At 43.0% G+C, this 16,480-nt stretch overlaps 1 protein-coding gene across 11 annotated transcripts in view; it reads left to right on the forward strand.

Moving 5' to 3' along the window:
* MYO9B (myosin IXB) overlaps positions 1 to 16,480 on the forward strand; it is a 41,980-nt gene that overhangs the window by 22,776 nt on the left and 2,724 nt on the right. For 6 of the 11 annotated variants that reach the window (XM_085040689.1, XM_085040693.1, XM_085040699.1 and 3 more), the window contains 25 exons: positions 29 to 224; positions 964 to 1,039; positions 1,461 to 1,550; positions 2,587 to 2,697; positions 3,780 to 3,819; positions 4,273 to 4,395; positions 4,823 to 4,903; positions 5,090 to 5,200; positions 5,698 to 5,820; positions 6,318 to 6,467; positions 6,578 to 6,744; positions 7,292 to 8,236; positions 8,756 to 8,822; positions 9,189 to 9,319; positions 9,942 to 10,099; positions 10,201 to 10,391; positions 10,863 to 10,961; positions 11,469 to 11,645; positions 12,128 to 12,169; positions 12,690 to 12,801; positions 12,973 to 13,043; positions 13,487 to 13,679; positions 14,002 to 14,130; positions 14,705 to 14,810; positions 15,490 to 15,621. In XM_085040689.1, coding sequence (XP_084896815.1) covers positions 29 to 224; positions 964 to 1,039; positions 1,461 to 1,550; positions 2,587 to 2,697; positions 3,780 to 3,819; positions 4,273 to 4,395; positions 4,823 to 4,903; positions 5,090 to 5,200; positions 5,698 to 5,820; positions 6,318 to 6,467; positions 6,578 to 6,744; positions 7,292 to 8,236; positions 8,756 to 8,822; positions 9,189 to 9,319; positions 9,942 to 10,099; positions 10,201 to 10,391; positions 10,863 to 10,961; positions 11,469 to 11,645; positions 12,128 to 12,169; positions 12,690 to 12,801; positions 12,973 to 13,043; positions 13,487 to 13,679; positions 14,002 to 14,130; positions 14,705 to 14,810; positions 15,490 to 15,621 — 3,821 coding nt within the window. Of the gene's footprint in view, positions 1 to 28; positions 225 to 963; positions 1,040 to 1,460; positions 1,551 to 2,586; positions 2,698 to 3,779; positions 3,820 to 4,272; positions 4,396 to 4,822; positions 4,904 to 5,089; positions 5,201 to 5,697; positions 5,821 to 6,317; positions 6,468 to 6,577; positions 6,745 to 7,291; positions 8,237 to 8,755; positions 8,823 to 9,188; positions 9,320 to 9,941; positions 10,100 to 10,200; positions 10,392 to 10,862; positions 10,962 to 11,468; positions 11,646 to 12,127; positions 12,170 to 12,689; positions 12,802 to 12,972; positions 13,044 to 13,486; positions 13,680 to 14,001; positions 14,131 to 14,704; positions 14,811 to 15,489; positions 15,622 to 16,059; positions 16,250 to 16,480 lie in introns of all 11 variants that reach the window. The other 5 variants (XM_085040694.1, XM_085040697.1, XR_014846278.1 and 2 more) reach the window with 4 other exon arrangements.

Consider the following 16,480-nt stretch of genomic DNA (forward strand, 5'->3'; position numbering starts at 1 on the left):
GCAGCTCAGCATTGCCTGTTTTGTGCAGGATTTCCGGGAGAAGAACATGGATTACATGAGGCCTGACATCGTGGCTCTGCTGCGCAGCAGTGACAGCGCGTTCGTGCGGCAGCTGATCGGGATGGACCCGGTGGCAGTGTTCCGCTGGGCTGTGCTGCGCGCCGCCATCCGCGCCATGGCCGTGTTCGCCGAGGCTGGCAGGCAGAGGGCTCGGAAAATGGCAGGTAGGGCTCGGGAAAGGGCAGGTAGGGCTAGGGAAAGGGCAGGTAGGGCTCGGGAAAGGGCAGGTAGGGCTCGGGAAAGGGCAGGTAGGGCTCGGGAAACGGCAGGTAGGGCATGGAAAATGTCAGGGCTCAGGAAAACAGCAGGTAGGGCATGGGGAATGGCGGGTAGGACATGGAAAATGGCAGGTTGGGCTCAGGAAATGGCAGGTCGGGCATGGAAAACACCTCTGAAAACACTCAATACTCTACAGTTGCTCTGCTGGCAGAATGAGTTTGTGACAAAACCTCACCAAGCAGACATGATGTTCAGAACTAAGGGCAAACTGAGTGCTGGAAATGGTTTAACATTCACACATGGAGGGGATTGTCACTGTTTTACCTGAGGTCATTCAGCTTTTCTCCTGCCATCAGTGTTTTGCCAAATTTGAAGGCCTATTTGTAAAAGTTGGGGGTGATAGTTCTGATATGTATTCTCATCTTATCACTAGTTTTGATCTTCCTAGACCTCTCTGAAGCATCAAATGAGTATTCAGGATTAGCTACTGACTTTGAGCAGCTGCAATTTCCTTTCTAGTAGAAGGGAGTTGGAGAAGCAAAGTGCTCTAGCTTGATAAAGTATTAGATAAAACCTCCAGGCCCTTAGATAGATATTTTGCTTGCTAAAGTTGGTAGTTTGTTTGGGGTTTTTTGTCTGCTCATCTCTTTGTCAAAATGCAAATTTTTGGTTATTTCCTAACAGGAGTGGTACGTCAAAGCCCCAGAGTTCCCCTTGGAGAACTCCAGAGATCAAATACGCCAGTAGAAAAAAATTATCGGTGAGAAACACATCCTTAACCCCTGCAGGGAAAAGAGCTGAATTGCTGAGTTGGATTTTCATATATCAAATGTCCACTAGATCTTTCCACAAGGAAAGCAAGTTTTATTTCTTCTTCTGTCTTGTTTTCTTTGACCTTTTTAATACTATCAAAACAACACTCTAGCTTATTTCATGTAAGACCCAATGCCACCACATGTTGGGGACAGCCTCAGTTCCATTTACCACTGGGGTTTTGAGTTGCGTGTGCTGCTTTTAGCACTATGTGCTCCTCTGCAGCCTGTCTGGGTCACTGAAGGGGACAGAGGCTGTTATTTGCTATGACATGAGTAGGAGGCAGGGCCAGTCCTACAGAACTGTATCTCTATAGGGAGATTTGCCTTTCCATGGATATTTAGGCTTTGTACATGTTCCTTTTGCAGCCGCTCAGTGCTCGATTTCTCATTTGATTGTTCTGAGGATTTCGATATAAATGCTTTTCAAGACATCATTTCTTTTTGTGAAAACAAGAAGTAAGTAGCAATAGGCCTGAACTCCCAGGCCAGGGAGGCACATTTCCAGCACACACTGACTTTCTGAGCGTGCTCTGGGAGACAGTGAAGCCATGGGGCACTTACAGTAGTGACTTCATGCTGCTTCCTAATTACTGCATCCTGGACAGCCTCTGTCACTTGGGGCAACAAAGAACTAAATATCCAATCTGGGGGAAAGGATTGGTCACAGCATAACAGATTCTGTTTCCTTGGGATATCTTAAATCTTGATGTTCAAAAAAGTTCAGAGGTACCCAGGGAAGCAACAACCCTGTGTGATAATGTTGCTGCGTCTGTGAGCAGCTCAGAATGGGGAGAGCATCTAAGAGTCAGAAGTGATTCTTATGCTTCTGTTATTTTTGGTTTGTGCCTCTCTGGAGAGTAAAGAAGGTAAGTTCTGTGCCAGGACACAGCACTTCACAAGCACGGTGCATGCTTAAAGAATGGAACCTGCCACGAATTAGGGACCATCCCAGGCTTACTTTGAAAAGCTAAATGTGAATAAGTTTGAAATGGAAAGGAAAGCCAAAATTTCTTCAAGTATCCCTCTAACAGCTAGTTTATAACTCACTTTTCTGATGTAAGTCTGCTTAAGTAACCTTATTTTAGTAGGCAAATCTGTATATTAAAATGTTTACTGTTGATTATAAAGAAGCTTATATCTATTTGAAAAGGTTCCTTGGCTTAACCAGAAGGGTTCCCTGCATTTTAAGTCTATTTTGCTAAATTTCCCTCCATTTTCTGAATTGATGACTCAAGAATTTACATTAAAAGGTAGAATTAGAGAGTAAGTTGAGTACAAGACCCTGGCAATTTAATTTTAGGGCACTGATGGAGTAGAAAGTGCTGACTTGTCACCAAATTCATGTTTATGAAAAAGTAGCCTGGGATTGACCTGCTACAGTTTGAAGCACACTTGGTGATGGAACCTTTTGGGGTTTTAACTCCTTGTTTCCCCCTCTCTCACGGCTCTGTATCTCTGTTTGCCACCTTTGTTTTGCTGTGGATCATTTTAGAGACATGCATGAACAAATCATCGCCAGTATTAAAGGACTGCCCTGGCAGGGAGATGATCCCTGTGAGCTGCTTCGGTCCCTCAGTCAGCTTCAGCACCGCTCCCACCTCCTGTGAGTCCTGCTGCTCTGGGTATTGCTTTGACAGTGCAACAAGAACCAAGCACTTATTCCAGTCCCTAACAATGATGCTTGTCCCAAGTTTGTCTTTTGAAAAACACTAAGCAAGACAATTAAAAATAAAACATCCCTTCTGCAAGTAGGCTATAGAGAACATTTTGTTGTTTAATTGCATTAGCTGAAAGTTAAACCTGCTTCTCATGTCAACTTACTTTAAAAACCTCAAGTATGTAGTATGAACTTGTTGCAAAATATTCCATAATGAGATCTCTCAAATGGTGTAACAAATGTTTCCTGAAATTCAGGGTGCTGATGTTGGATATATTCCTGGGTTAGGGTATTTGCACATGCAGTTCTATGCATGTGTAAGGAAATGAATCTGTGCTCTGTTGTATAATAAGTAGCTGTAAACTGGGTGGCACAGAGCTGGAACCTGCCCTGTATTAGAGTTACCATGCTTAGAACCAGGAGGATGTGAACTGCAGCCTTGTTTGTGAGAACTTCCACTTCTTCACCTTCTGTGTGGGGATGAGAGCTGTGCCTGAGGTGTGTGTCCTGCTCAGACATTCCAGAATGGCTGGGTGCTGGGACATGCATTGTCCTCCTGGGAGCAGTGAGGTGCTTTCACAGGAGTTCTGGTGCAAGCAGCTGTAACTGCTAAATCAAGTATTTTTATTTGATTTGATTTATAGCCATCATGTTATAATGGGAGTTTAATGCATACAGTTGCTAAAGAGAATAACTCACAGTACACTAGTCTGTGCAACAGTGCAGTTTTGAATAGCTTTAACTTCAGAGAAAATGTTTCACTTCTGTTGAAAATGTTTCACAAGCTTCCAATACTTACAGAGTTTATTTAAGAAAAAAAAGGCAACCCAATGTTCTTGTTGCAAAGCAGTTTGCATTTCTTGCACTGATCACTTGTAAGAGATGTGCATGAACACACCCTGGTGCTGTTGTGCTCATTTTCTTCTGTCCTTCATCTTGCCTCATAAATTGCACCAAATTATGGCTTGCTGAAATAATCAAAAATCATGTGTATTTTTTTTCTTAAATGATCTTTAATATTTTAACAGGAAAAGTAGAGGTGTCAAGCAAAAGCAGATCATTCCCAAGGTAATCAGAAAATTTTGATTTTTCTTGGTTTGGTTTTTTTTGCACTGTGAACTTCATTTTGATTGGCAGAACTCACTTCAGAGCTGTTTTATAGTGTAGGAAAGTTGTGTTATTTATCCTGACAAGATGAAAAATAGATAAATGTTCACATTAAGAATTGTTTAATTAGACTAGAGATACCATAAATGCATAAAGTCACTTCAAGTCAGGGAAGACAGATGCAGTGACTATGTGATTCCCCTTGTTCACCTTGCACTCTTTGGACAGGGCAATGGAACAGTTTCACTCTTAAGAAGTGCTTTGGCCCAAAATAGAAATAATCATGAAATGTAACATGCCATTGAATGTGGAACTATTGTTTGGTAGCTGGTTTCATTCTGACTCATTTCACACAAATATTTCCCTTTAAGTGGAGAAACTTGCACTTTGTTGATTATGAAAACTTTCTTGTAGAACTTGCTGGATTCCAAATCTCTGAAGCTCATCATGAGCATGACTCTGCATGATCGGACTACCAAGTCCCTTTTGCACTTGCACAAGAAGAAGAAGCCCCCCAGCATAAGTGCCCAGTTCCAGGTAGGTGACACCCCTGAGGGAACAGGCCCTCCTGGGCTGGTCTAGGCTGGTCTTGCTTGGAAAACAAAGTGGGTTTTATTTTTGGGATTTGTTTGAAGTGGGGTTATTACTTGATTAGAGTCAGAGTATATTTTGAGATGCCATTATGCTGTGGAATGTGTCAGTTCTCTGAACTGATCATCCTTGTGTGCAGATCCAGTACTACCTTTAGAGCATATTCAAACTCTGCTTTAAATTCTCCTGAGAAAAGCTAAAAGCAAATACCAAATACAGGGATGTGTCTGCAATATGGGAGAATCTGTGTGGGGATGTTTTGTAGTCATCAGATCTGAAACAACCTGATTCCTGTGGCAGAAGCTGTCCTGCTGTCAAACACCACTCAAAATGCTGAGATCTGAAGACAAATTTTGTGCCTGTTTCATTTCAGACTTCACTTAACAAGTTGCTGGAAACACTGGGTAGAGCTGAGCCATTCTTCATCCGCTGCATTCGCTCCAATGCAGAGAAGGTGAGGCTGCCTCAGAGCTGAGCTCTGCTGAGCCCCAGGCCTCAAGCCTTGAATTCTCTTTATTTCAGCTGTCACTCTGTGTGCAGGTAGAAGGACACCAAGGTGTTGAAATAAAATGTGCTGTCCCTACAACAGAAGTTGGGTTCCTCAGACCCTCACTGGCTGTTTTCTGCTGCTCTTTTACAGAAAGAGATGCTCTTTGATGAAAGCTTGGTGCTGCAGCAGTTACGGTACACAGGCATGCTGGAAACTGTGAGGATCAGGAGGTCTGGATACAGTGCCAAATACACATTCCAGGTATGGTGGGAACTGGAAGTGGATTATGCTTTCAGAAATACCTGCTCTCTTTGTAAAACACACATTGCTTCACCTTTTGTGTCTTCATAGTCTCTCATAACCACTTGGGATGAGCTGTAAAAATGGACTGTACCTTTTAGAGAACCTGCATGGTAAAAAGTTGTAGTTGAACTGTTGTGTGAATCATCTGCCAGTAAATTCTTCCTGGTTGCATGAAGGAAAACATTCTGAGTGCAATCAGACAGTGCTGTCTCCATGTGGAAATTGGTTTTCTGTAAAAAATACTGTATGTAGGTTTAGAGATCCCATACGTTGACTGGAGGCTGACTGAAGCCTGCATTTTATATGGAAAAATAGCTCAATTTGAAGTGAGAGGGAAGTACTTTCAGATCCCCTGTAACTTCAGTGTTTTAGCTTTAAAATAGAAACCTATCTAAAACTTTAAACTTGTGAGTTGTCTTCTAACTTTGGTCTCTTGTTGTCTCTGCTTTTCACAGGAATTCATCGACCAGTTTCAGGTGTTACTGCCCAAAAATGCCAAAGCCTCCAAGGAAGACATTTGTGCTTATTTGAATAAACTCAAACTGAATGAAAACTACTATCAAATAGGGAAGACCAAGGTCTGTGAAACTTTCTGTAAGGCAATAAGAAACACTGCTGTACACTGCAAAATTCAGTGCAGTTCATTTACAAGTGTTACTCTTTGCATTTTATACCTAAATTGGTTATTTTAACTCTTGCAAGTGCTGCTGCAGAGGTTATGCTTGACTCCTTGACAACCTGGTTTCTTGACCACAGTAAAGAAACTATCTATCTAAATCCATGTTCTGTAGATACTGTTTCGGAAATCGTTGCTGTTGGCATCTGTCAAACAGGTCAATGTTTTTAGAAGGGTTCTGGGTTCTGTGACTTGAAGGCTGTAAGGACAGTTGTAGCTATTAGAATCCAAACTCTGAAATTTAAAAGGACTTTAATTTTTTGGGGCAAGCTGTCACCTGGTAAAGTGTGATGCGGGGATACCAAACCATTATCTTATCCACTATCTTAGTATACCTGCAGTGGGGGCTGAAAGGCTCCTGTTAACTGCTTCTTAATGAGCCTTTCTTTCACTGAACAGGTGTTTATGAAAGAGGCTGAACGGCAGATACTACAGGATACACTACACAAGGAAGTGATCAGGAAAATCATCCTCCTTCAGAGCTGGCTCAGGATGGTTTTGGAAAGGAGACGCTTCCTCAGGATGAGACAGGCAGCCATTGTTTTACAGGTATCTTCAAGAATTGCCAACCTTAGCTTACTAACAACAAACAAACTCTGTCATGTAACACTCCCCACCTTGAAGAATCCTCCCCTTACTTCCAAAACCTCCCTTCCCAGGCGTGCTGGCGCTCCCGCTGTGTCAGGATGGCTCTGCAGAGGAACAACGCTGCCATCGAGATCCAGGCGGCCTGGAGGCGACACCGGCAGAGGAAACTCTTCCTGCAGCACAGGAGGAGAGTTTGTCTCCTGCAGGCTCTGGTCAGGGGGCACCTACAGCGTAAGAGGTAAAGGGGAAAGACATGAAAACATCCATTTAATCACCTGGCTACTTGGCTTCACCTGCCAAGCTCAGTTTGTGAAATGGGCTTACTTAGTAAACAACTTGGTAAATTGTATCCCAGAGAAGCTGTGGCTGCTCCATCCCTGGAAGTGTCCAAGGCCAGGTTGGGTGGGGCTTGGAGCAACCTGGTCTAGTGGAAAGTGTCCCTGCCCATGGCAGGAGGATGGGATTGAGATGATCTTTAAGGTCCCTCCCAACCCAAAGCACTCTGGGGTTCTATGAACTTCAAGGTAGTTATTGCCATGTGGTATTTCAGTCAGTATCAAGTGGACACTGGGTAAGAGCTCAGGACATGAGCTTTATTCAGCTGAGCTTTATTTAGGACTGATGCTGCCAGTCCTGTCAAGCAGACACCTCCCTGCAGTCCCAGTATAGGTGTACTTTGGGTTTGTGTTTAGGTCTGCTATTTGGGCTGCACTTATGCAGCTGGTATTTTTTTTTGATCCCTGGGCATAAAAAATTTGTGTTTTCATCTTAAAAATTCTTAACAGATACCAGAAAATGGTTGTAGAAAGGCAGAAAGCTGAAGAAAAGCAGAGAGAAATGCAGGAAGATGAAAACAAAGAGGATGATACAAGCAAGGATGAGCAGAGTGAGCCAGCAACAGATGAACTGCCTGTGAAACATGAGTCAGAGCTGGATCAAGCTGTTGAGGATGAAAATCAAGCTCAAAATGAACAAGCTGAAAACCTGAGCTCATCTGAGAAAGCCACATTACCCCAGAAGAGCACGATGGAGAGCTCGGAGAAAGTACCCAACAGCCGGGAGAAGCGGGAATCCCGTCGGCAGAGGGGGCTGGAGCACAATGACTTGCAGAACAAACATGCGCTCCTGTCCTCTGAAGGACCATCTTCATTGTGCCGTGAGGAGCCAACTGTTTCTGAAGAGACCCAGGAAACTGCTCCAGTGCCTGAGAAATCCACAGCACAAGAAGATGATGTCCTTCAGGGAAGTACCGAAGGAGAGAAAAGTCCGAGTGAAGAAAAACCTCTTTCAGACATTCCACCATCAAGTGAGATAAAAGGAAGTGGTTCTGTTCCTGAGCTATCACCTGGATCAGAAGCAGAGGACAGGGCAGCTGACAGACTGAAAACACAAGGGAATCAAAATAACCAAATAAAAGGCAGCCAAAGCTTTAACTGCCCTGAAAGGCCGACAGATCTTGCACTGAATGTTCGTAATACCCTGTCTGCTACTGGGAGCTTTCAGAGCCCTGCTGACTCCTGGGCAGAGAAAAGCAGGCGTCAGAAGGCAACCAAAGAGCTGGACAGTCCCACTTCTGCAATCCAGAGATACGTGGATGACCCAGAGAAGCTAAAGTACAAGAGAGAGAAGTGGAAAGGAAAGAGACAGTCTGATGCTGGCCAGAATGATGTGCTGAGTCAGTCTTTGGATGGAAGGATACGTGTGGACAAGTCCCCTCAGGATGAGCTAGAGTAAGGGCAGCTGCCTTTTTTTTGCTTTACAGAAAACGGATATCTGTAGTGTTTAAAAATAGATGGAGAACTCCTGAGAGCCTGTACACTTGGGCTGTGTTATGGGAGCAAATGGAGCTGAACAACTCCAGCTTTTCCTTGGCTTCCAGTCCTGCAGTGAATCTGTAAGGGCAGAATGTTTTTAGAAGCTCACAAAAGATTCAAGGCCTGCCTGGCTGAATTAAAATGGAGAGTCAGAGCTTTAGTTGAAATAGTGTCTGGAGTTTATTTTCACGTGTCTTTTACCCATTGAAAACAAGATCTTAGTGGCCTGCAGTTTGCAAGCATCATCCCTCTGATATGGCAGGAAATCCAACATTCTCGTGCGTTTTTACTTCTCTGGTACATTTTGCATTTAAAAGTGAATTGCAAAAGCTGATCAGAGTTCTGTCCCAGATGTAGCATTGATATGTGCGTTATTTAAAAAATATGAAGAGGCCACAGACTTTATTAAAATGTATATTCTGAAACTTATTACAGGAAGAAGGGGAGTTCAGCTTCATTAAGTGACCTCTCAACGCTGGTCCAGGCTGTTGCCATGAACCAGGTACTGATGCTATTATGCTTATATTATACTTAATTATCATTGTTTATAAATATTACAGATTTGTGAATAATTGTCTGTAGTGTGTTCTGTATTTCTGTGTTCCTTCAGGTTTTTTGGGTTTTTTTGCTTGATATCCATGTAGAAACAATCATCAGCAAGTATTATATAATAATTTGAAGACTTAATCTTTAATAAATGGATCCTTGATCAAAGCATTAAATATATCTGGTTCTTATATTAGTAAGCTAATAACTACTGGGTAAAATGTTTTGTTTTGATGAAGCAAACTTTCTTCTGCCTTTCTAGTTTTTAAAAACCATTTTGAGATTCTTTGTCACTCGATATGCATGCCGCTCTCTCCTGTAGCAATCACCAGATCCAGTAGAAGAAGAAAAAGGCAACAAGAAATACTCTTTGCAGAAGAAGCCCAGTGACCACTTCCCTACCTCAGACACAGCTATTCCTGTGCAGCCAGCGAGTCAGCAAGTGGATGCCAAGTATGTGTTGTGTGTGTGACTGGCCTGTCTCTGAGAAAATGAAAAAAAAGGAGATTTTGTTGGTATTTGAATTGGGCACCTTGAGACTGTGATTGTGGAGAGGCTCACGCTGGCATCAGCTACACTGATGGCTGTGTTGCTGCTCCTTATTGCTCTGAGCATGACATCTGACCCTGCTGAGGAACAGATCTTCTGCTTCTTGCATAACGCTTTCTTTGAACTGGTTCTTTTTAAAATAAGGACCAACTTACAACTCGGATCAAAGGTTCGTGTAGTGTAATACAACACCAAGAGAAAAGCTGAAGGACCCAGCAAGCATGTAATGCTGCTTCCCTGGCCTGCTCCAGCCTCTGGCATTCTGCAGCCCAGGGACTTCCTGAGCCAGAACTTATGTTTTGGATATGTGAGGTGTTGTCTCTGTGTGTGCTGATCTTGTAAATACCAGAAAATCCAGGTGTGCTTTCACATTGTCTCCTTTTTTTGTGCTGCTCAGTTTTTCTGCAGGTTGGGCTTTAAATACTCCCCATAGCTGTGAATCCTGTTGTGGGTTATTGTTAAGAGGCTGTTCTTGTAGCAGAGCCAGCTTCTAACGGGACAGACTCGTATCTGCTTTTGTATTCAGGTCTGCTTTCAAAAGTCCTCTGCGTAGACTTTTGGGGAAAAAGCCAGACAAGAAAATTGCAAAGGAGAGTTCTGATGTGATTGAGGAAGGAGATGGCCTCTCCCTCGTATCTTGTGTCCTCTTTACAGACACAGGAGGAGCCCAGAAAGTTCCAGAAGGTGAGTTTGGTTGATTTAACCCTTAGCACAGTGTGTGTTTCCTGTGAGGAAACAAGTACTGCACAATTCAGTCTCCCTGCTTGAATTAATTTCTTTGGCAGGTTCTTCAGGGCAGCCAGGCCGCCCCCAGGCTGGGGAGCGCCACGGGAAGGAGAGCAGCAAAGCAAAGAAGAACAGAACCATAAAGATCAGCAAGATCTCCAGTGTGTCTCAGAACTGGCGTGCCTCCATGGTCCGGGAGATTGCCAATGCCAATGAGCTGAAACACCTGGATGAATTCCTTCTAAACAAGGTAAAAGGCTCCCAGCCGTGATAAAATTCAAGTCTGTGTTCACTGTTTGTGTGGAATTTTAAAGCCTACTGTTCTAGGTGCCAGTTTGTGTTATACTCTAAAGGAAAGGGGAATTGATTGGATGGTTTGACTGAGTTAGGTCTGCATTAGGTCTTCCTATTTTTTTCTTCAAGTCTCTGAATACATTATATTGCATTAAACACTCAGGCCATTTGTGTTAGATCTTTATTTGTTTACAAATGAGTGGGCAGCAAAAGTTGTATTAAAAAAAGCATGATTTCTAAGTAAATAGAGTTCTCTAAAGCCAAACTACCCGACTCTCCTATTATGTATCATGAACACAGTGCATTAAGAAACATAGTTTTAAATAATTGGAATGGTCATAGATGACTCAGCCCAGCCACTGAAGCTTAACTCTGCTCAGATGTTCTTGTTTTAACAAAATCTGATGCAGATGGCTTTTTTTCCTAGATCAATGACTTACGCTCCCAGAAGTCTGGTGTTGAATGTTTGTTTTTTGAAGCCACAGAGAAGTTCAGAGGAAACATCAAGACCATGTACTCTGCTCCTGTAAGTAGTAAGTCTCAATAAAGGAAAGTTGGCAGGCAATAAATGAATTGAGTGTGCAGGTTAAAGGCTTGGCCTGCAGCTCTTCAACAAAGCAGTTCAGCAATTCTTAGCATAGAATTCAAAGCTGAATGTTAGACTCATTTTACAGTTCTGCTGTAATCTCAAGCAGCCTGCTTTCCTTCGCTTCTCTTGTTCACTCAGCCATAAATTTATTTTTAGAAATGGATGGATTTTGCTGTCTTCAGCCTCTTAATGCTGCTGTGTTCAAACACCAAAGAGAGTTGCCAACAGCTTTTCCAATATTCTTCTGACACTGCCTTGTCTCAGCCAAGTGCTGTTGGACAGTGCAGGAGGGAAGTGTGTTAACTTGCTTCTGTCATGGGCTGTTATCTTTGACTTTGATCATGGCTGTGCTTTCTCACCCCTGAACTTTAAGTACATCAAAATATGAAACTGTCTCAACAGTATCAAAAAAAGAATGTCTGTCAAGTATTTTTCCTTCTCTAGAATGGACAAATCCATGTTGGCTACAAAGATCTGGTGGAAAATTACCAGCTCCTAGTTACAAACCTGGCCAAAAAAAGGGAAGAGAAAGAAGTCAAGCTGGTTTTGAATCTCTTTCAATCCCTTCTGGATGAATTCATCAGAGGATATACAAAGAAAGAGGAGTCTGAGCAGCCCAAGGTATAAAAGTTATTCTGTTACTGGTTTATGGGATGATGAAACACTGTTGCTCTCTTAACATAAGGGACCTGAGTTACCTCAGAAACCTTTTCCATAGCATTCTGTATTATTTGGGAAACACTTGCCATGTGCACATCGCATGTGAAACAAGTTCTGATTGCTGATGCACCTTTTTGGAATTGTTAATTTTTAAGCTAATATTTTCACAATCTGAAAGTGTGCATTTTCTTTGGTAAAAACATAGGAGTTCTCTGGAGGTTTGAGAGATGGAGTTGCTTTGTCATCAGGCAGTGAGCTCAGCTGGTTTTTAGGAAGTTGATAGTGTGAGCTCAGACAACCCTCAAACCAAGCTGAAGCTGCAGGATAGTATTTCGAATGTCTGAAGGTGAAGTAAAGTCTGGGAAACTCAATAGGGGGGGGGAAAGAAAGGAATGGAATGTCTGAATTTCAAAGACTAAGGCCAGTTTTGTTTCCCACTGCAGCAAACCAAAGCCCAGAAGAAGAAACGGAAACAAGATCGTGCAGTAAGTGCTTTCTTTTTTCAATAATCCAAGTCCTCAGGCGCACTCCCAGAACACAAACACCCTTTGCAGAGCTTGATTTTTCACTGATGCTCTGGTTTATTTTGCGTTCTCATTCATTTACCTCTTATGAAGATGTGACAATATAAAACTGGTTTTCACAAAGCAGAGATCTTGCTCATGCAGTGATAGGTGGGACTCTAGCATTTTCTTCCTTGTCCATCGCTTCTTTTAGAGTCTAAAGGCTTTCTCAATCATGGGCTGCTTAAAAGAAAATATCTATTAAATATTAATAACAAACTATAGTTCATGTATTGTAGTGATGAACTTTAAGGCAGCAAGTCAATTATGAAATGTGCCAGCAAACCCAACTGCTTTAAGACAGGGTGAAATTTGGTTTTAGAGTGAAAGGTTTCAGCTGTAATTGTAAAATAAAAGTGGAAAATCTGAGATAGGTTTTATTAAAAATGATATTTCTAAAAAGGCAAAAAGGGTTCACTGGTTCCTTGCTGTCACTCACCAGATTGAAGAGCACAATGGCCACGTGTTCACGAGCTACCAAGTGAGCATCCGGCAGTCGTGTGAGCACTGCTCCTCCTACATCTGGCCCATGGAGAAGGCCTGTCTGTGCAGTGGTGAGTGAACACACCTCCTTCCTGCTGCTTAAGTTACCATATGTGCAGATTGCTTGTAACTCTGGCTGCTGCAGGTGGGCCTTAGTGAAGAAACCACATAGAAAGTGGGTAAGATAGGATACAGTGTTTCAGTGTGATCTGAATGCTTGTAACAATTGCTCCTCTCTCTAGTTTGCAAGTTGACTTGTCACAAGAAGTGCATGTCCAAAATCCAGAGCAGCTGTACCTCCTGTGGGAAAAAGGTAAGGCCCGTGGACCTGGGATGGCGTTCTGTGGTGCATGCAAAATGCTGCCTTTATTTCTCAGCAAATGAACAGTGAATGTCCATATATTGAATAAAAATTGCTGAAACAGTTTGCTTCTCTGTCTGCATGTAGTCAGAGAGGGGCCCTGCACTTGTAGGATCAGAGCATTCTTCGAAGAGGTGGTGCTTGAGCTAATTTAGGAACCCTCAAAGTGTGTGTGCAGTGTTAGACAAACTGATAAGAAATCCTTCACTATGAACCATAAAGATTCCTTATGTCTGCAGCTCAGGAAATCTGCCTTGTGATCAAAGGCATGTAGCAAGCTAGAATAAAACCCTCAGCTCTAGTTTCTGGAAGCATAAAGCAATGTAGCAGGGAGTGAGGGCATTTTCTAGCTTGGGAGAGGAATTCACAGTGGTGTCACACCTGTGTCACTGCAGAGCGAGCAGGACACGGAGCCGCGGCACTTTGGGGTGTGTGTGAGCTCCCTGACCAGCGAGAGGAACTCGGTGCCCATTGTCATGGAGAAGTTGCTGGAGTACGTGGAGATGCACGGGCTCTACACAGAAGGCATCTACAGGAAATCAGGGTCAGCAAATCGGATGAAGGAGCTGAAGCAGTTGCTGCAAGAAGGTCAGGCAGTGTTGTCCACCCTTTGCACTTCATTGTGTGATATCAGTTTTCCCTGCAATTCTCTTCTATCTGAAAGTATCTGGCAGTTCTTTTAGTGTTTTAAAAACAGCTTTTTGCTGGCTGTGCAGGTTGTATTATTTTTGTTGGCTGCCAAAAGCTTCTTAGTACCTTTAAATTACCATCTTTTGCCTTTTTTTTTTCCTTCTGAATTGCCATTTGAATTCTGTGAACAGGAGATTTGAATGTTTCTACTCTTATTTCTATGGCGTCTCAGTGTGTGCATCAAAGAATGACCTGCTCTAAATAAAACATTTCTTTTCAGACCCAAACTCGGTGAAACTGGAGAATTACCCTATTCACACCATCACAGGGATCCTTAAGCAGTGGCTGAGGGAGTTGCCAGACCCACTGATGACCTCTGCACAGTACAATGATTTTCTCAGAGCTGTAGGTAGGTTTTAAAACCATTCTTCAAGCATTTCTTCTTTAACCCATTGTGTCCTTGGAAAAAGAAATTCTTAAGATGCTCAGGCTGACTAAACAGCTCCTTCTGCTGCACTTACAGCAGTGATTTTAATATTTTTCAGAAAACACTTTTCAGGGAATTTCACTTCTAGCTTACTTGATCTTGCTTCAGGATTCTTTTTTTATTTTTAATATGTCACTTACAGCTGCTCTTTCTAAAAACAGTGAATAAGTATGTGAATAAGTTTCCTTTCAGGCAGGGTTTTTCTTCTTGTTATTCTGAATCAGATCAGGATATACAGATACTTTAAATCCCTAGATTCTTTTAAGTTCCGTGGGATTAAGGCACCCTAGATATTGTTGGAGGTCTTGATGTGTCAGTTGATGACTGCACTATCTGAAAATCCAGGAAAACTGCAGTGCCACGAGGGGTACTTTAGTATTCAGTTATAACAACTGGTAAATGAAATGGCAGCAAGACTTATCAAAATTCAGGAATTTTTAACTTTCCACTAGCCTTGCACAACAATTACAATCTTGTGCTTTCTCCCTTTATGCAGAACTGCCAGAAAAACAGGAGCAACTCTGTGCCATTTACAGTGTCCTGGAACAGCTCCCACAAGCAAATCATAATACCTTGGAACGACTCATCTTCCATCTTGTCAAGTAATGAGTTTAGTCTCTTCATTGGTAGAGGAACTATGATTCTGAATGCTTCTTGGAAGCTTTTTAAAGTGTTAAACCCCTTCAGTGTAGGGATTGTGCTGCTGGTTTAGAGATGAACGAATTGAAGCTGGTAGTCATGCTTACACACGGGTGTGTGGTTACTTCTACCACCTGGTGTATTTGGATCAAACGAGGTAGGAACAACTTTGAAGAGAAGGTAGATCTCAAAGCCTTGGTGAATCATCTGAGCACCAGGATTTGGACAGAGGGGCTTATAGTGAAATGAGGATTAACAATTGTGAATCCCAAGAGCAGGGATAGCTGGTGCTGGTAAAGGAGCTGCTCTTACCCAAGGAACCTGAGGATTTTCCAAGTGGCTCTCTGAACATTGGCAAAAGGGATTTTTGAAGAGGAGAGACATTGAATCACCAGATACAGTTTTGAGAGGCTACCAGACTAGCTTAACCTGGATGGCTCCCTGGTCCTTCTTCTGATACGTGAAATGTTAGCTACTTAGTAGGTGTGGAATAATTTTAAAGCTTCTTTGGACTGCTGTACATACTGAGTGTCCAAGAGGCCTCCTCATACATTGTTTGGGAACTCTGGCAAGGTGTGAGCAGGGTGCTTGTACTCTAGCAAGGCCTGCTTAGGATCTCTTTTTCTGCATGTTGGATTTCAGAGTGGCTTTGATAGAAGATGTGAACCGCATGTCCCCCAACGCCTTGGCCATCGTGTTTGCTCCATGCCTCTTGCGCTGTCCCGATACCTCTGACCCCTTGACCAGCATGAAGGATGTCTCAAAAACAACCATGTAAGTTTTGGCAGTCTGCTGAGAAGCAGTGTTTTGGAGTGGGATGGAAGGCCAGTACCGCTACCTGTATTTGTTATAACTTTATTCTTATCAAGCTGAGAAACTGAGAATGAAGAGTTGCTGAATTCTGGCTCTGCCAATGCTGCTAATTTATATGTCCCCCTCAGACCTTCTGCCTGTCTCCACTTTACAAAGCATAAAGTAGGATAACCTATAAGTGTTAAATATCAGTTTGTTTTGTTTTTGCATCAAGATAATCTTTTGGGTGGCTTGTACACTAATCATTTATTTTGCTGAGATACAAGCCATAATAAACAATATGATATAGAACTAAGCTGTCTCCTGCATACTTGGAAACCCCTGATAATCTCTTCTGCATTGTTCCTTGAATTGAAGAAGGTTCTCTCCTTGACTCTCTCTGTTTTCCTCACCCTCCAGCAACTCTGGCTGTGAGTGCCCCTTGGTATCCTCACCGCATGGCTGGCCTTGCACCTGCCTCCAATGAAAACAGAGTTTGAAAAATGACAGCTTTTTGTAACTCCTTACTGACCCCTGGGGCCATAGAGGTGGAGAAGGGCAGTTGCAGGCTCTGTGTCTCTGCCAGCCTGTGCCAGCACAGGCACAACAGGTAGAAGCAGCAGAAGCTGTTGGCAGCTGTGGTAACGTCTGTCTGCTCTCATTGTGTACAGTCAGTGTGGGAAGCTCAGGTTATCCCAGGAGGAACACGTGCCATTACCTGTCACCATTACCTGTCCTGTTCTGCCTGCTGTGTTGGACTCTTCACCCTGTTAGCATGCAGTGCTGCCTGTGAGGGATGGGCTGGGACACTCAGTCTCACACCAGCCACATGTGTGTGACA

Source organism: Lichenostomus cassidix, chromosome 28 (genome assembly GCF_008360975.1).
Source record: "Lichenostomus cassidix isolate B80296 chromosome 28, HeHo_3.0, whole genome shotgun sequence".
In the NCBI taxonomy this organism is placed as follows: domain Eukaryota; kingdom Metazoa; phylum Chordata; class Aves; order Passeriformes; family Meliphagidae; genus Lichenostomus; species Lichenostomus cassidix.